We start from the raw sequence: 20,211 nt of genomic DNA, 5'->3' as shown, positions 1-20,211 counted from the left end.
ATTTTTGAGTATGATTTACATAAGGATCTATAGGTTAGCACCATGGACAGTACTAATTTTTTTAAATCTAGCTCATGTTAGATGTGATAATGCAATGCTGCTGTTTCAAGATATATAGAAACACCATGAATTTTTTTCTGCAGGCATTTACCTCATTCTGGAGGTCTCCTGAAACTGTTGCAAAAACACATCATTGGCAGTGTTATGCAAACGTACCTTTGATAGAATACGTGTTAAGAAACTTTTACACACACCGAAAAAACTTTGTTCTGTTAAAATTACAGCATTCATAATAGAACTTTTTTTTCAGCTCAAGTGTTTCAAATATGGCTCTCTTTTTTTTACTGCTTCTTTTTCAGATACATGATTTGATTATTTAGGATTTTTTCAGATAATAATACAACCATTAAGTACTCAAGGTAAGTGTTCAATTTTAAAAAAAAACCAATAATTGGTAAGTAATTATGTTTGTGCTTCACAATGGAAGTTAAAACAAACCCTAACAAACACCTTTCAAGTAAAGAACTAACTCCTCCTGCCCTCAACATCATCAGCTCAGACCCAAGCCAAACCGTCCCCAGCACTGCTGCTCCTAGCCGCTCAGCCCATCTCTCCTGCTTTTTTTAGGGAGGGGGGGCAGCCTAAGGAGATTTGTTCATGAATCTCATAGATAAGCTGTAATTTAGCTAGAATACAGAATGGTCCATTCTTGTTCCAACCAGAATCTAATAAACAATTTTGTCATTGCTTATGAAATCATAACTCAAGTTATAAAAGTATACAAAAGTAATTCCCATTGCTTGTTTCCAGCCAGGGTTGGCACATGGGTGTTAGAATGTGCCATTTGGCCCTAATAGTTTCTTTCCTGATGGTCAGCAGAACTGAAGGAAAGGTAGGATGAGTTACATGTCTTTTCTGTTGTTTCTAAACTCAGATTAACCAAGATTAAGAGCACAAGCCTATACATATTAACTCAGAAGTAAGCCCCACTGAGTTCAATGGGACATTTCCATGTAATTGGGTATAGCACTGTAGCCAAAGTTTATCTAGTGGTACTCAACTCACACTGAAAACCGGTCATTTATGCTGGAGTAACGGTAACAGCCAAGCAACGCTATTCCCCCTGCCCCCATGGCTTTCAATACCCTTGCCAAGTTGACTATCACCCTTGTTGTGGGACTGAAACTATGACTATGCTCTCTCTCCAATCATTTAAACATAACACTAATATAAGTAAAGGACTGCAAAAGCTTAGGGCCAACTTTTGTACAAACACAAATTGGGAAGCCACAAAAAAACTGCTAAACAACTATGCAAGTATTTTTTCAGTTCCCAAGTTATTTTTTAGGAAAGTGGTTTATTGGAAACAGACTTTTCTTTTAAAGTAAAATGTCAAGACTTTCACCAGCTGTCCTTTTAATTCAGCTTCTCTTTTCCATGTATATCCAAAATCAAGGATATAGCAGGTATAGGTGCAGCCTATTTATCCACAGATATTTTTATCTGAGGATTTGTCTCAACAGGAATGGGTTGGGGGTACTGAAAGTCACACACCTTTGCCTCCTTTTCCCTTCCCTGGCATCTTGCTCCATTTCCAGGCAGCCCAAAACACTGAAAAAAGGCTCCGCCTCGCCCAGGCAGCGAAATAGCCCTGGAGCCCTGAAAAAGGTTCCCCTTGCAAGGAACAGTAACATTCCTGGAGCCCCTGAGCCAGCAAAGAGGCTGAAGAGGGGAAGGGGGGCAAAAATCTCTGTAGCCAGATCACATGCAGCAAGGTGGAGCTCACTCTCTCACTCACACACACACACACACACACACACAGGGGCAGGTGTGGTAGCAACAGAGGGGATTGCTTTAAAAAACCCAGGGAGTATTCACCCGAATTCACCCCCCCCCCATGGTGCAGGCAATCACTGACACAAGCAACCAACCCCCACTGAGATGGTGCAGGCTATCACAAGCAAGCCTTCCCAGTTAACAAAGCATGCGATTTAGCCTATAATCCTCTCCACACTTTCCTGGGAGTAAGCCCCATTGACTGGAATGGGGCTTACTTCTGAGTAGAAACACATAGGGCTGGACTCTTATAAGCTCAGCGGGACAACTGGCAACAGGGAGGGTTGATTACGGAGCAGAGGGGAGGGGATTGATAACAGCTGCCTTAATTTCCTTCCATCCAGAAGTATCAGGCTGCAGTGTATTTGCGTAACTCTATGGAATTTAGCAAAACACGTTTTTTGTTAACCACACCTGAGTCACGGAACTAACGCGGATAAACAGGCTGTGCCTGTATTTTAAAAAATAGCAAGGAAAAGGTAGAAAAATGCAATGCAGTCAAACCTCTAACAGATTGTCATGTTGTTTCCAGTAAAACAAACACATTCTCAGACTAGACTGCATACTATGCTTGACAAAAATATATTAAGGCTGCAATCCAATACACACTTTCAGGAAAGTATGGTCCATTGAAATCAAAGGGAATTACTTCTGAGTAGACATGCATAGTATTGCACTATTACAGCACAATCCTAATTTGTATTGGAGCAGGCAGGCTGGTGGGCCTGTGCTGTATCAGCGCAAGTCTGGAGCTGGCTGAGGCTCAGCCCAAGGCAAGGGGAACTTTTCCCCTTACCCCTGGGGGAGCCACAGCAGCGCCAATGAGTCTACTCGGATCTGCGCCACCTGATGAAGTGGTGTAGATCTGAGCAGAATGGAACAGCCAGGAGCTGCTCCACACTGCCCAGCAACAGGGCTAGGATCCAGCATAACTGCTGTATCCTGGCCCCAATTCCTGTTCCGCCCACCACCCGCCCTTCCCTCACCCTGAAATGCCTCCTCCCTGCCCTCCCCAAAAGACTCCCACACCAGCCGACTTTGGCCAGTGCTGACTTACCTCATTTCGGCACAGTAGAGACTGAATGCAGCCTCTGAGGGCTGGCGCATGTCCCTGTGCTGGCCCAGCTTACTCTCACAGAGGTGCAAACATGCTTTACAGCATGTTTGTGACCCTCCCAGGGTGACACAAGGGACTTGCGCCGGCCCAAGGTGCAGTTAGGATTGCACCCTTAGTCTAATAAGCTCATGCAACAAGTTTTAAGGTTTCATGGAAGAACTTAGGGGGAATCTGCATATATGTACGCAACACAGTATGTAACTAAAAGAGAACTGCAGATACAGAAAAATAGCCAGTCTTAACATTTATGAACGAAAATGTTCAAACGAATCTGCAAGCAGACTGTTCTTTTGTTGTGCTTAGACACATCAGTAAGAGATTTGTTTCATTGCATTAGTTCACTCAAATGAAAGGAAATAATCAGGAGGTGGTTGTTAATCACGCTGATACCACATATGGTACGTAAACTGAGGAGGCCTTTGACTTGAAGCAACATTAGAGCAATTAGGCGTTCAGAGAATTTTCAAAAGCAGTGGAGTTAGCTGTTCTCTGGGCTGGGGGGAGCAGATAATACATTCCTCTCATTCAACTGCCTTCAATGCGATATCAGTTGTTTGGCAGCAAACTGGATATATTATAAAATTGTTTGGAATGTACAGTACATGAAACATTTATTCTGGAAGAAATTTTCCCCCTTCTATAGATTGAAAGCTATCTTTATAAGTGAAGCTAATGCATCTGGTCAGCGGTTACCAAACTGGTGAGTTGCGACCCACTAGGGAAACCGGAAGCAGGGCATTCCCCTTTCACCCTGCAGTAATGGCAGCACTGCCGCCGTGATCACGCTGCTGCTGCTACCAAGAGCCTTTTTTACTTACCTGGAGGGCGATGCTGGCCTCTAGCAGAGTGTGGCCTCTCCGCTGCTGTAAAAAGCCTTTATCTCAAATCAAAACTCACTTCCAGTTTTTGTGTGAAAACCCTGCTGGAGGCTAGCACTGACCCCCCCCCCCGGTAAGTGAAAAAAACCCTTGGTAGTGGCATGATTGCTGTGGTGCCGTCACTGCCCCCCTCCCCATCTACGCAAACATCACTGCCCCCCTCCCCATCTACTCCCTTGGAGGAGTCTGGAAACCACTTTTTTTAGCCATAAGACACTTGTGTTAACATGAGACACTTGTAATTCTGATTTCTGTACAGAGACTTTTGACCACAAACATTCACACACCAACATCCACATTTACAAACTTCCAACAATAAATAATATTCTTACAGATATGTGACACATAACAATGTTCTGGATAACAACCAATTGCATGTATAACGGTGTTCCCGCCGAACTCACTAGCCTAACTTCCTTCCTTCCTTGCCAGTTATTATTATTAACAGTTAGCTGCCTTTCCTCCTTTCCTTGCTAGGTCAACTGGTTAACTCACACTTCACATGTTTCCTTTTGGCAGTTAGCTGCTTTCCTTCCTACCTTTCCAGCCCTGTAAGGCGTTCTGAGGTATTACTGGCTGTCACAAGACATTACAGGATGCTACCTGGCTGCCATTTGAGGTTGTCCAGATAATGCTGAATGCACCTAATGATGGTTTTGCGGAACATATGTTGCTTAGTATTAATAAATTTGGGGAGACTTTATTAGTATTTAATTAAATAACCAATTTATGGCATTTACCTTTTCTCATTTTTTACTAAAGAAACAGACCAGATTCATACATATCATCCCAAATAAGTATGTACACACAGGAATAGTGCCAGGAAGTCAGCCAGATCATGCACTAGTCAAGGGTACATGCCCATCAAAGTACAATCTGGTCAGGGTAAACCCTTAACCCTTGGCACTGGTGGAACTGGTAGCAGCCGACGCACCATAGGGGGATGCAATGGGAGTTTTACTCCCCTAGTATGTTGACACTGGCACTAAGTTAAGAAAAACTAACCATTCTCAGAAAAGCTTTTCCAGAAGCATGACAATGCTAAACATATGTAAACATGTTACCTTGACAAAAAGTAGCGTTAATTCTCTTGTAACCTTGTGGACAGTCCACCACTGGGCTATATCCAGGGTAAGCTGAATGTGAAGAGAAAAAAAATGTTGTAGTATATTAGAACCCATGTTTGTCCAGCCCACAGGTATACACATTTGGTCCCTGTTGCGTATATGCAACACTGTGCAGAAAAGGCTTACACACATTAGTAGTTCAATTTGGGCAATCCTCCAACAGTAAAAGTATGAGGGCTCAGGCAGTCTCCCAATTCTTCAAGTTTCAATGTCTGTGCCCTCATGCTTTTTCCTAGCCATTCTTTGTCTGCTTTCACATGCCGATTCCTTTCTCCATTTCAAGATTGCTCTAAGAAACATTTGCCTATGAATCAAGAAATTGTGGTTAACACCAACTTTTCAAATGTGCTTTGCCCATTCTTCTGCATGGCCCTCCAAACCACACAGGAAGATCTCCTTGCTCCTCAGCCTTGTCCACTCCTTTTTCAGCATTTCACAATTCTATGAAACGTTCAGCATGCGAGCACTTGCTACCATTGTCCACCACACAGCATGAACACACAACCTTCCTGTTCCAAACTAAAAGAGCAAGGGATGTGCTGGCAGAGGCAGCAGCTGTGCAACCCAGAATATTATCTTGTATGTGCAAAAATCAGGAATCCACAAATTTGGTTGGACTTGCTAGCCAATCCAAAATGTTTATCATAAGCCAAAATGCTGCCTTGGGTCTCCTGCAAACTTAAAAAAAAAAAAGCCACTGTGCTCATCTTGCAGTTTTGTCAGCTGCACAAGCGGAGGACTTTTAGTATGATTCAAAGACACCACACAAATGAAGGAGTACCTTTGATTACACAGTCCTTATAAATCACACTTGAAGTCCTGTACTTCCATGTTCGAAGAAACCACGCCTGGAGTATGATAAGAAGGTGGGTGAGCCACTTTCTGCGTGCATTTAAGTTGGTGAAAAGTGGATCAGTGTGGGCTGCATCTGTGGTAGGCTGGTGGAAGGCAATAGCAGCAACAGACTGAAAGACACCCCAAATTCACTGCCCTCTCACAATAATCTGCCCCTGATGCAACCCACCTCACCTTGCCCGATGGATGGGTAGCTCCTGCGTATTGGGCAGAGGTAGTTCATATCCTGAGCATTGCTTAATGCAAAGAGGTGTTGAGCTCAGGTTCACTTGCCCTCCACAGATCATTTCTCAGTTTGGGTTTGGGAAGGGGAAATGCATTGAGTGTTAGAGGGTTTCTTGCCTCTGAAGTTCAATCTGAATTTAGTTGAAGGCCGTACTGCTGCTGTGGGGTTGTGATAAACATTTTGGATTGGCTACCAAGACCAGCCAGATTTGTGGATTGCTGATTTTTGCACACAGTAGTTGCAAAAAAAAACCAAGTAGAGCTGCTGCATTTTCTTCCTTATTTCAGCAGAATCCATGTAGCAACATCTGCACTGAAGTGAAACAGCTGCAGATGGGAGCTGCGCATAAATGAAACACAGAAAATTTTAAGTTTGACTTATGGTGGAGTTCACTGAAACTCATATATATCACTCTTTTAATTTTATGTGCACCACAGAGATTCCTGTGGCAGTGATGTCACTGGGGGAGGGAACAACTGGAGTGGGCCAGCTCAGGTGCAGGGCACTGAGGGAGTAATGGGCATGCTGCTCAAGTCTCCTGTCCTTACCATGGTGCTAGCAAGTGGAGATTCATGCTGCTGTTTGGGGGCAAAAGCCCTATTTCTCTCATCCGTGCCTTCAATAGGCTACAAATTGTGGCACTCTGGAAATAATTGGCAGTGATGCAATGATGTCATCATGCCACCACCAACCTATTTCCTCCGGGTGGTGCTCTTCATACCTGTGCAACAGGTACCATCGACACTGGGCCCACCACAGCCAGCAGCACCTGCTGTGCATCATTATTAGTGAGGGGGTGTGTCATGTAGCAGAAGGAGGTGTTATGCAGTGGAGGGATGAGACCTGCTCTAGGTGTAAAATGCACCAGCAATGCCACTGTTTTGTGAAACTCTAGTTTGCAAAAGTTTTCACTGCTGTGATATTTTTTATTTGGTGGGGTAGAGCTGATGCATTGACACCGACAAACATTAAAACTCATTTCATTAGTCTACTGCTTCTATTAAAGCTTGTATTAGAACTTTAAATTAGATTTAAGCTTGTATTTAAATACTTTGCTGTACAGACATTATTTTCATGCTTAGATGCACAGGATTGCTCTTAAATAACACCACCATTTGCTAAACATTGTTTGAACCCAAATTGGCATTGTAAAAATATTCAAATCTAATGGCAAGGTCATGGATCTTGGAAACCATAAAATATGCCAAAGCAAGCCTATGTTCATGTAACACAATTATTGCCTGGTGAGTAATATCATTTTCATAAAGGAAAAGGTTGAAATGTGTTTGGAACAAAGTGACCCTGAATCAGCATCCTGCGAATGAGTCAACTACCAGGCGGGGATACCCATTAAATGTCAAAAGTGTTAAACAGCTTGCTCAGTTTCCTCTTAGTACTGACTGGGAATTTATGTGCTGACTATATTTGCTCATCTTCATAGGAAATTAGTAAGCACATTAATGCTTTTTCAAAAATTGATGAATGCTATATAGATGAAGCCAAATATAAGAGGCAGACAATTCTTTTCTCCTAGCATTTGTATTATGATGAACGTGCCTCCGTATTTGTGCACACCACACTAATTACACAAATGGGTACTGCTTCTGCTCTTTTCACTGTGAAAAAAATAATTACCTTCTGGAAAAAGTAACATTATCATAGAATATATTATAAAGCAATTTATGTTCCCTCCAAAAGAACACTCATATGCTTACAGCTGTTTTAAAAATGCTACATAGAATGCAATGGAAGGAAAATACATCTTAAGAACACTTACCTGGTTTTTTTGGACATTTTTGGCATTTGTGAAAACCCCAGGATGTACCCACAGTCCCACAGCAATCTTCTTGCTTTGAGAGACCAGGGAGTGCTTTACCACACTAGAAAAATAAGGTTGAGAAATCTCAGATTAGTATTGCTGAAAAACCAGCTTCCCCCCTGCTGTGTAAAAATCACCAGAACTTAATTTCATCCTTGTGCTAAGTGGGCAGCACTGAACCTTAAGCTTCACCACACCCTATAGGCTAAGGGTCAAAATCGATGTGACCTGGAACACTTAAGTGGCTTGTTAGTTAAATAGTATGCTGGGGGCAGTGACACTGAAATGGGACAAAACCGTTATTGGGGTTGTTAGGGGGCTTTAGAACTTTGACCCTGCTGCACTTCCGATGCTGATCACACCTGATAGCAGCCCAAGAGAAAATCTAATTGGTTTTTTTCCTCAATTAAGGCAGTGCTCAGGGCTACATCCATGTTTTGTGTCACCTCTCAATCTGATCTTTAATCATTTTCGGTGCTAGTCTCAGAGCCTCTCCGTATGCTGTCACAGCGGGACAGGGACTTCTCCAGGGCTTCGGCCTGGTATTTGTTTCAAAGTATTTTCTCTTTCCTCACTAAAAATATAACAACTACAGCAATGGAGGCTCTATTTGGTTCTTGATGCCAAAAATCAATTGAAAGAACGATCTTCCAGAGATCCATCTATAACAGGGCTCTCCATACCCTGGCCCACAGGTGCATCCAGCACAAAGCCAGATCTGTTCCATTGGGGAGCCTCCTTACTGTGCTGCCGATCCCCCCAAACTGTGTGCTGGCCAGTGGCTTCTGGGTTCATTCACTCTAGCAGGCTTTCTGCCTGGATTTCTGGGCAGATGCAGCTGGCTGGTGCGCAGTTTGGGGGAGATCGGTGGCATGGTAAGGAGGCTCTCCAGTGGAACAGAATGTTCCATTTGTGCTGGGGAAGCCTTTTCTGGAACGCAGCAAACACACAGAGTCTCCAGTTTGGAGACTGCTAATCTCTAAGAAAGGGAGGAACAAGGACATATACACAAGCACGGAAAATTCCCCACCTCAAAGACACCAATCAAGGCATTATATGATGACAGCATGAAGGTGACTGCTTTACCATGAGCTAATATGGCAGTGGACCCCAAACCTTTCAGCTAGTAGCTCTCTTGACTTCTTTGCCATTGGCCACGGCTCCCCATCAGGGTTACAATCCTATACATTGTATAGGGTAGTGGTTTTTTTTCGCAAGGATTCGGTGGCTCCCCTGCAGGTTTCCGTGGCTCCCTGGAGAGCCACGGCTCACAGTTTTGCAGCTCACGGCTCACTGCATTATGGTGAGATTTTCACTCTGACTAAGGACCTTCCTATAGCCTCCATCCCTGGCTGGAGGTCTTCAAGAAAGGCAGGACAACCATCTGTTGAGGAAGCTCTAGCTCTAGATTTTCTGAACCCTCCAACTATGGTCCAGGTCCAACCTTTTTATACATGGATTTTTTATACACGGATTTGACTCAACACGAATGGTCACTGCAAATGAGAAGGAATGTGCTGATCCCTGGAGAAGGGGAAAAATGCACCCCTTTAAAATCAGTTTTAAAAACTGAACAGTCCTTTAACAATAGCCTCCTTAATATGAGGGGGGGGCAGCTGGTTGACAATCTATCAATCCTTCTCTCTCCAGAGGACCCCTCCCTTCCCCCTGAGCACGTGAAAGAAAGGTGATCACTTTGCATTGGTGAAGGGAGGGGCTGAGTATAACACAAAGGTCAGCAAAGCTGTTTTTAAATCACTGGAGCAAAGAAACTTTGTTTTTAAATGGATTTACTATAGTGCGTTTTTTGCCATCCAGGTGAGTGCTTGGAACGGAACCCACGCGAATAATGAGGCTCAACCTGTATATGATTCTATGAAATATTTCTTTATAAAAGTATAAATTATTTATCTTCTACATCGCACTTACAAGGATCAAAAAGTGGTGTAATAATTTCTTCTATGTCAGTTCCTATAATGCATTTTACATTAAAATGGTTCTGGTTACTAATCTCACTGCCAAGTTTATGCTCTGTTTATTGCTCTGTTGCTGGAACAGCAAAGGCAGGCACACCCTTTCCTCTCTATGGATCGCTTACATGTAGATCTGAGAGAGACCTAAAAACCTAAACTTGATTTTAAATTCACAACCACAAATCTGCAACATAAGCCTTCAGAAATATCTGTTTTTGAGGTTTTCACCAAGAAACGTGAGCTGAGGAGCCACAAATGTCAACACAAAAGAGTTTTTTTCTTCCCTAGATGGATTCTTCACAATTCTTCGGATTCCCAACTTCAAAAACCAGGTTTTACAGTGAAAACATTTACATTCCACAATTAGTGATTATTTGTTAGCATTCAAAACTGCTGACCATTATGAATGCAGGGTGTCTGGTGAGCTTCAAATTCCAGGAGCAATTCATTTCAAACTACTTGCAAGCATATTGCTCTTGGCTGTTACAGGTTGGAAGCAATAGGATATAGTGAGGAAAGAATAAAGTGAGAATCTGAGTTTTTCCATTTTCACTATGTCAGAAAGTTTTCCATATGTGAAGCTCCTGGGAAAATCAAAACTGAACAGATATTGTTTTCAAGGTACACAGTTTCATATTTTGTTTGATCCAGTGAGCATTTTTGTAGTTTGCAACCAGCTTTCATGTAGTCAGACACAAAGACTCCTAAGGCAACTTGAGGTGCAATCCTATACACACTTTCCTGGGAGTTAACACCATTGAATACAATGGTACTTTTCAGTAGACATGCATAGGATTGCACTGTTAGACTGCAGTCCTATACACATTTACTTGGGAGTCTGACTGAGCTCAATGAAAGTTACTTCTGATACATGCCTAGGATTGTGTTGTTAGAAATCATGGGCTAAAAGACCCTACAGTCCTTTGCTGCAGTACTAACTGGACATAAAACAAATGGACCAATCCATTTTGCCAAGTACAACTGTTGTCTGCTTAGTTGTTAGCCTCACTTTTATTGTAATATGTAGGGAAGTCATTCTTCAATGCTATATTCTACTTACTTTTTGTTTGGTTTCAAAACACTTCAATTAAAAAAAAGCAATAAATGCTTTTTTTAAAAAAACAAAAACAAAACAAGAAATGGATAGACATAAACAGCTTTTACACTGGAAGTAAACAGAGTCTCCCAAGGATTTTTACTGGGACTGGTGCCATTGAACATACTCATAAAATATATGAAGTTGAAAGTGGAAAATAAGGTTTTGTAATTGGTTTGCAGATGATGCTGAATTACTCAGGATGATAAAATCCCAGGCAGACTATGAAAAACCTTCAAAGGATTTCTTCAACTGGTGACTGGGCAATGACTGGCAAATGAAAGTCAACCCATATACAAAGTGATGCACACTGAAAAAAAAAAAAATTAAACATAATCACCACAGGTAAATTAGCCATTATTACTATCCAGGAAAAATATTTGGTGATTTAGTAGAAGGACCATTCAATCCTATTGAGATTGCCACACTGCGATGGAGCAGTGCTGAAATGGCCTCCGCTATATTCAGCATGGGAAGAGAGGCTGCTGGAGGTCTTGAAGGAAGGGAAAATTCATCCACTTCCCCCTGGATAAACCCCAGCAGCCAAGGGGCTACTCAGGCTTGCACCAGCAAAATCATTGGCGCAATTCCAAGCAGAACTGATAAGAGAGAGAAAAAATACATTTGTCAGAGAAAAAAATAAGTCGAAACATTCTGACAGGAAGAGAATGTTAAATGGTAGGAGATCTGCCTAGTTACAGAATCTGCCTTGCTGTATAAATGTTGAGCCCTGCCATTTTGTAAGGCAAAAATTGGACATGCTTGTCTGCTTTGCAGTTTTTGGTCTGTCTCCCACATTCAACCCTAAAACATCTGAAGAGCTCAAAGCAACAAAAAAGACAGTATAATCAGTAGCTAGATGCTATTCAAATCCACCATGAACTGATCTGTATCAAGAAATGCAAACTGAACTAGGAAACCTAGCACTGGGTTTCGGTATGGAAGAGAAGCAGACACAGGGCATGATTTAATGTTGTATAGCTTTGCACTTGCAATGAAAAGATGAACATATTAGAATTGCTCAGTTTATGGGATATGTTGAGATGGCCAGCATAATCATCAAGCAGGATTGTTTTCCACTGAATGAGGAGAAACATTTGGGGCAGCTCTAACAGAGTTAATGCCTAAGAGGAAAGTGGGTTTCTGTTGTTTAGCCAGCTATTTATGATCATTAAGGTAATCTTGTCTGACATTAGATGTGAGGCTTTAAAAACATGCTGTGAAGATACCGCAAACTACAAGGGGTAAAAAGGAAGGCAGGCCAATTGGCACATTCCATAGAGTTTCTCAGTCACAGAAGGTAAAGATGGACAATATGATGATATGAGAAGCAAGTAAGACAAGTGAGAGGCTCTGAGGCTTGGCTGGAACTGCTGGTTCAAGGGGAAATATGGCAGGATAAAACAGCAGGATGTTTACAAGCTGAAAGGTTATTTCATGTAAATTCACACAGGGCATCTGTGAATAAATATCAATACTAGACACCAATGGATAGCGACCACATAATCAGGACACCAGGCAAAAGGGAAGATGGATGGTTAATGAGAGAAGTGACTACCTATATGGTAGAAAGAAACTAGGGAACTCTTGGAAATCCTTCTGGTATGAAGACTGAGCCAGCCAACCTAGTTCGTTGTGCTAGGCTCCTGTCCAAAATAAGGAAAGTCAGACAGGGATGCTTAGCAGACACCAACAGAACAGCTTCAAAAGAAAGTCTGTGTCCTCAGGAGTTGATCAGTATGTCTAGACCCCCTTCCTTTGTTTGTCATCTGACCTATAATGGTGGTGGACCAGGCTGTGTTGGTTGGAAACTACCTATGTTCATAGCTAATACATTCCAAAAGAGGAGGGGGAGGATATAAACACAACAGAAAAATTGTGTTTATAAAAAGCAATGGTTTGGAGTTCCTTCTTTCCTGCTGCATTACTAGGATATTTGATACATTAACGTAATTGTTTCTATTATTTTTCAGATCAGTTAAATAGTTTATTCTCTCCACTTTGGCTTGTACATACATGCTGAAAGTTAGCACTTATTATCGGACATAGTTCAAAGTATGCATTAGGAAAAAAATGTAAATTAGTAAAAAAGAAAAAGAAACAGAGAAAATTTAAAGCCTCGGTCATAGATCCAAAACCAACTTCCAGAAAACTCATCTGCTTCAAGTCAGACTGGAATTGTCTAACCTACTTTACATTTTTCAGTTCTTAAAATCTGAAGATTTGTTTTGTTTTCTAAACTGGTAGTATTAAATGTTCTCAGGCATCATCTTTGGGTGTTTCTGTGACCCATCAGAATTTTAGGCTTCTTCTAGCTTGTTATACTCTACAGATGGAAGAGATTACAGAGTACAGTACAGATGGAAGAGATTACAGAGTACAGTACAGTACTCTAGATGCTGCAGACATTTCAAGCAAAGCAGTGACAATAAGCATCAGGGTCTTCTTCGTTGTGGCACTTCCCTGTAGAACTCCCAATACAGGGAAGCCCAATCTGGTCATTTTGCTAGAGACTTTTAAGCAGCTAGGGGAAAGTCCTTATTTAGAAAGATTCTCTCTTTGTCTGCTGATGACTTTTATTTTGGCTGTGCTTATCAGGCTGATCACTTTGTTTAACTTTTTTTGTTTAGACTAGCTTTAGCATGTTTGTAATTTTGTGAGCTACCATGGCAGCCCATATATAAACTCAGGGGGGAGGGAATAAATTTTGGTAATAAAATAAAATGAAATCTTTGCTCAACCACTATCCCAGTGAGTGCCAGCAGAGATTGCTCCTGCTGCTTCTATTGCTGATGAAAGGAGATAGACTGCACTGTGTTTCTGCATCAGAGTTGATACTCTATACTGCTCAGTCCTATGACTTGATGACTCGGTGCTGTCACTGTTCATAAAACTGGGCCACCATTATCTTTATCCAAAAGAAATGGCTCATTTGGTAATAAACTGTAACTGCAGAGAAAGTAAAATCTAATAGATCTGACTCTAATTTTGGATTAGGAATAGCATCATCTTCACTAATCCTTTGTTCTGATCCCACAGCTTTGATGTGAAATTGAAGTTAGAAGAAACAGCAGATATGACTAAAATCAAACACAATTTAAGATCCAAACAGCAACAGAATATTCCTTTTGGGAATGGGACATCAGTATGACTTGTGTGCGGTGCTGCAATTCTGTGCAATTTAGGATCTCTAAAACAAGGGAAATCACAACTGAAATTAAACTATCTGGGATACTTCTCCTCAATTCCATCCTTATCCATTTTGCATGCCCAGTTTTTCAGCTTCCTGCTTCATACCACAAAATTTTTTTTAAACATAACCTTTTAGTCACACAGCAGTGGAATTCTAATTTTGCAGAACGAAAAAATGTAGATAGTAGCCATGTCTTTTTCATAAAATCATGTTTCTGTTTTTCACATATTCTTTCCACTTCTGAATCACCTCGGAAGCATTCACACAGAAGAACTCCCTAGCAATCATTCTGTAATATTAATCCATGCGATTTGTTCATTTTTGTTCTCAATTTGTTCGTTATTTCCAGTAAACATAATTAATCAATGGAAAATTCAACATCTATTAAACTTTCAGTTTTCCCTATACAGTTCTCTGTAAAATAGATCCGTGAACAGTTCCAGTACTTCCCAGAACTAAAGACAGCGTACTGCATTCCCACCCTTTTGGTTAGGTTTGTGAGGAACTCCTTGCCTGTGGTTCAAGGAAAAGAAGTTCATCAACTCTATGACTTCCTCTGCAAGATCTAGGCATAATTTTAAGTCATGGAACTCTGTTATAAAGCAAGGTACTGTCATCAGTGATAAACTTTCCAAAAAGGATGCTGGTCTATTCCCACAACACACACTCCCCATCTGTTTCAACACAGCCGAGCCAGTTCAGGAAAGGGCACATACAACGTACACACTGCTCCCTGCTGGAATGCAATCGAGCTCTCTGTATGATCCAACAGTTTCACAGCACTGCCAAATCATGCCAACTGTGAGGAACAGAAAGCCCCTGCAGATGGCTATGAACCCACCTGCAGCCTTCCATTGCAAGCTTTTATTTAAACACCACAGTATAGCCAATAAAAAACTGATGTTGCATGATTGAGACTGACTGAAATAAATTCACTTTTTAGCTGAGAAATAAGCCGTGACCTCACAAGCCAACTCAGAGTACAGTATACATTTTTTTAAATGCCATGATAACATCAATTCTAAGGTGGACAGACACATCCTTAAGCTTGGTTAAGCTTGGTTAGCTGTTTAGCAGGCAACTACCTTTTACTCGCTCTTTTCTCAATGATTAAAGTCTCAACACTTGTTCAACCATATTGCCAATATAATGACCAAACACCATACACAGACAGTATTTCCTTAACTTACAGAATGGCAGATGAGTATGCTGAATAATGCCATGTAACACACCACTAACACAAAAGCAGTATGGTTTCAGATGAAGAGGAGATATACTTTGAAGTACTTCCAGGCTTTCTAAATGAATGTGTACAGTCTTTGCTTTGGCTTCCAATGAGTATTTTTCCTAAGCAAGCAACAATCACTATGTTTTTCTTTTATCAACTAATTAAAAGAGTGTTTGATGCTTTTACTATCTGATACACATTTAATCCTCTGACATTACAGGGCATCTTACCAGATGGGACATTATTCCTGTAAATATATCCATGCAGTTTTCTGACAGTGTTTGCTTAAGACCTTCTGTAGCTAAGCCCTGAGCTTCAAAGAATTCCAGGCAACTATAACTATTCTACTTTATGAGAGAATTCTGACTACTCTTGAAGAAAAGTGCTTCATAAAGAAAAACCATAAAAGTGTGAAACGTGATTTTACTTTAAGAATAGTTTTTATTAGAATTTGGCAAATTACAATGTGGCAGTTTGCATTATATTTGGAGACCACTGAAATATTCTTTGACATCCCTAGGAAACATCTGTAAAATCTGTCTGCAATGGGCAGATTTTCCCTCAAAGCCTGCCATGAATTGAAACCCCTCTGACCTTGATGAGGCTTGCACAAATAAAGTTGGTTGAATCCATGCAGACTAAAGAGTTACTGTTGATTACATCAATGTCTGACATTATCTTATACTCGTCCCTACTTGCACATACAACTTCATTCCATATATATTTAAGAACTGCAAATGGATAAAGTTATTTACAAATCATTACAAGAGCATAACTATATTAACCGATTCATTCTTTCAAACAATCTCCGAACAGGCCCAACAGCATCAATAGTCAACGTGGTCATGAATCTGCAGTATTCACAGTAGACCACAGTAACCAGAACTGATCTCTGGAGCCATGCCTGCCTCACTTTCACTTGCAATACTGGTCAAGATAGGCCTGGCCATAGCCCTTATCTGAATAATGTTCACTCCAACCCGGCCTCTCACTCTCCATCATTTCCTACATGCCTATCACACTATCTGCTTCTGTTACAAATGCTCTACTGAGGTCACCAGGTTACTTTGCTCCTTGCCTCCACTAGTGTCAGAGGGAGCAACAAAGGAATAACTTAGAGCGACCTCCAGCCATCTGTGGACTCTGCATTGCCTCAGAGGTTCCTTTCATAATCCTTGCATCTGTGCTTAGCTCTGCAGCCTCCTGGGAAAGGTAGTTCAAGTACACTGGAAGCTAGCTAAGGGAAGGTTTTCTCAAGATTCCACAGCAATTCCAAGCACTGAGGGGACTAATGCAGCTCCCTGTCACAGCTACTCATTTTTCTCCTGCTCAGTCTTTGATTGATTGATTGATTGATTGATTGATTGATTGATTGATTGATTGATTGATTGAGGGCGCAATCCTAACTCTCTGTTAGGCCAGTGCAAGTCCCAAATGTGCCGTAAAGCATGTTTGCGCTTCCTCGGGACTCAGTTGGGCCAGCGTATGGACGTGCGCCAGCCCACAGAAACTGCATCCAGCCTCTGCGCCAACCTGGGGGGGAGAGTTGCATTGGCTGAGCTCAGCCAGCACAGGGGTCTGGGGAGAGTGGAGAGGAGGGAGGCATTCCGGGGAAGGGCGGGCAGAGGGTGTTCCAGGAGGCAGGCGAGCAAGGAGTGGGAGGCGGGACTGGGACCTTGCACTTATGCCAGTTCCCAATCCCATTCCCCGAGCAGCGCGGAGTGACTCAAAGTCACTCCATTCTCCTTGGACTTGTGCCACCTCCTGAAGTGGCAAGGAGACCTATTGGGGCTGTGCTGGCTTAGTGGAGCTAAGGGGAAGCATTTTTCCTTGCCTCTGGCTGAGCCACTTCTGGCCCCAATCTTGCACTGGATACAGCACAGGCCTCCTGGCCTGCCTGTTTCAGTGCAAGATAGGACTGTGCTGTAATTCATTTATTCATTCATTCACTCATAAACATGCACAGGGACACACAGGTGAAAAAATGAGTCCCAGGCTGGTTAATCCAGCCAAGTTAGCTCTGCAGCACTTTGGCAGGAGAGAGGGAGGGTGTTCAATTACTTAGCAAAAGAAGATTTTCTTCCTGCAAGAGTACTGGTCTTTTGGAGAAAACTTTGAAGTTCCTGAAATGGCACCTTTTGATGAAAAGAAAAAAACAAAAAAGAACCTCAGAGAAACTAGGCATGGCTCTAATCAAAATGTAAGAGGGAAACCTGGACAACAGGCTACAGTTGGTGCTCAAAATACTGTACTTTTCTGAAAGCCTAACTACATGCAGCATACTCACACACACAGGACAGCCTCAATGCCATTTATGTAGATAAGACATTCCTTTGAGAGAGGGGGATTGAGAGGAATCCAGTACCCTTCCTGCCATTTTTTCAGCTACAAATCATGCTTCTTGATATGACTTTTATCCTTTCAGGTTTCAGATCCTGTTTAAACAATGCACTCTCAGTTGGTGAGAGTTTGGTATGTTTGGTGAGTAGATAATTCATGTAACACTGGGGATCCTCTGTGTCCCACAACGGAAATCCAACTTAATTCTCCCACGACTCATTCCCATGTGCCATTCATGTCATTCAGACTGGGTCACAACACTGTTTATGCAAAGGTAATACAGGCGTGTGCCGCTTAACAACTGTTCGTTTAACAATGGACTACATATATGACGGTGGTACAAAATAAAGATGCTCTTAATGAGGCAATCATGTCTCCCACAGCCTGCAGCAGAGTGTCTTTCACACAACATACAGGCTCTTAATGCAAAGAAGAGGCAATCTATCTCCAGTAGTCTGTGCAACCAGTGAGTATCTGGCAGGGAGTATCTGTTTACACAGCAAAGGCAATAGATTGGACTGAATGTTCACTTAATGATATAATCGCATTACAATGGGGATCGGATAATTTCATTCCATTATTCACCCCATCTAGGGGCTGAATGCAGTATAGCACTTATACCAATGCATTCTGAGGTGACAATGAAAGAAGACCTGGAAGTGAGTCCTTAAAGCTATCTTTAACTCAGAGAAGCTTACAACCAGTGCAGTTTCACAGCGTGAAGGTAGGAAATGGGATTTTGGCATTTTTTTCCCCTTGTCACAAGGCATTTAAAGGTGGACCCCGGTATCAGAAGGGGACAAATCAGTGGACCTGTACCACACATCCCTATTGCTTTGCTACTCTAAATTTACTTCTCCTTAAGCAGTTCCACTTTTTAAATAAAAAACAGCATCAGTCCTCTTTGACGTGCCTTAGTACATAGCTTGCTGTCAGCTCCCAAGTAGCCTACTTTTCATATAAACCGGAGAGATTCCTTGTCTTTAAGACTGGAAAGCAAGATGAAATGCATTAGCAAAATTCTGAAGAATTAAAAACAAGGAAGTAAGTAAAAGTAGGTCAAAACTCCTACAATTCTCAGTCTAAGTTTCAAAATTCTTAAGAACCTAACAGATTTTTTCTCATTTGAAAACAGCTACTTCTGAATAAGCTTGCCAACTAGCTTAAGTTCAGCATTCATTATATTCATAAAATGGCATGCAAATGCCATTAGTTAAATGCAACTGATAAGTGAGGATAAATTGTTTCATACGATAAAAACCTCTGCATTAATTAAATTACTATTATCTGATTTAAATATCAGTGACTGAACACAAATGCAAGAATTATAGCAAAGCAGATGAAAAGATACTGAACACATTTTACTAAGGCGTTCCCCTTTCTAGGTAAAATCTTGACACATGGCAGACACACATATTAAATTATATTTCTCCTTCATTCAAGTGTCCCATAACAATTTCAACACTCACTAATCATATGGAAAATTAACAGGGTACACATTAACAATACAAACTTTATTGTCTGTATCATTGAAGCTATAAACATATTTTGAGGAATAACAAGATATTGTATATCATAATAAAGGCATTTTTATTAGAATTAAAATGAAAAGCAGCTGAATGAGGAGGGAGTGAAGGAAAAGAAACATACATTTGCTTGTTTTCTTGCTTTTAATAAGGCTCAGTAGACCAATGCTCTAAGCTGCCAGACTCCTTGGCTTCCAGAAAGATTCAAAGTATAGGTATGAGCTGACCAATATTCTTAATGGTATGGAAAAATCAGTTCGCGGACTACAGTTGAATTACTTTTGGCTCATGACAACTGCTGCAAATATACTTTCTGATGCCAACAAAATGTATGACAGCCAACGAATTCTAACATATTAAACACTTTGCCACCTCCCTAAAGAAAATATCTTAAGACTCCAAAAAAGAAAAGGAAAGAAAAAAAACACACGCACTATACACCTGCAAAAAAATAAGCACTATTCAAAAATAATAATCCTTTGCACTTACTTATTCTATTTTAAACAATTCCCCTCTCAGTTTATCTTTGTTTCTTGGTTTCATAATCTCTTATGAATATATACAACTTGAGCCAACTCTTTTCAAAAAACAAACTGTCTTTTGTGAGTCTAAGTATTAAATCATCTCACCATGTCTAAAAGGAGGGGTGGCCCCAGTTCCCATGCTCCTGCTTTTGACTTACAATTTCTAATTGTCCCCAACTTGCTTATTATCAATGCATCTTGAAACCCAGAAAATACAGCCTGAAGGTTTCTAAAGTTATACCTAGTTAAAAAACAAAACTAGTTCAACATGTGGTATAACCGCTCCTGGATTGTACCAGTTCAGATGGTGAGAGACTGCAAATCTGAATACTCCCTCATTAAAAACAAAATAACCATACACTGAAAATGTGCATATTCAGAAGAAGCTTTCTTGCTAACACCCAGTGGGTGGCAGGGAAGGAGAGAGGGAGGGATAAGCAATCAATCATGTGATGTTCCATGTGCCATTTGAA

At 41.3% G+C, this 20,211-nt stretch overlaps 1 protein-coding gene across 9 annotated transcripts in view; it reads right to left on the bottom strand.

Annotated features, from left to right (window-relative positions):
• Positions 1–20,211, bottom strand: part of LTBP1 (latent transforming growth factor beta binding protein 1) — a 244,734-nt gene that overhangs the window by 119,842 nt on the left and 104,681 nt on the right. For all 9 annotated transcript variants that reach the window (XM_066618199.1, XM_066618207.1, XM_066618215.1 and 6 more), the window contains 2 exons: positions 7,817–7,919; positions 4,896–4,967 (listed from right to left, as the gene is read on the bottom strand). In XM_066618199.1, the coding sequence (XP_066474296.1) occupies positions 4,896–4,967; positions 7,817–7,919 (175 nt within the window). The remainder of the gene's footprint in view (positions 1–4,895; positions 4,968–7,816; positions 7,920–20,211) is intronic.

Source organism: Tiliqua scincoides, chromosome 1, assembly GCF_035046505.1.
Source record: "Tiliqua scincoides isolate rTilSci1 chromosome 1, rTilSci1.hap2, whole genome shotgun sequence".
Taxonomy (NCBI): Eukaryota; Metazoa; Chordata; class Lepidosauria; order Squamata; family Scincidae; genus Tiliqua; species Tiliqua scincoides.
Note: the sequence above shows the minus strand (reverse complement) of the source record. Positions and strands in the feature narration are given on the sequence as shown.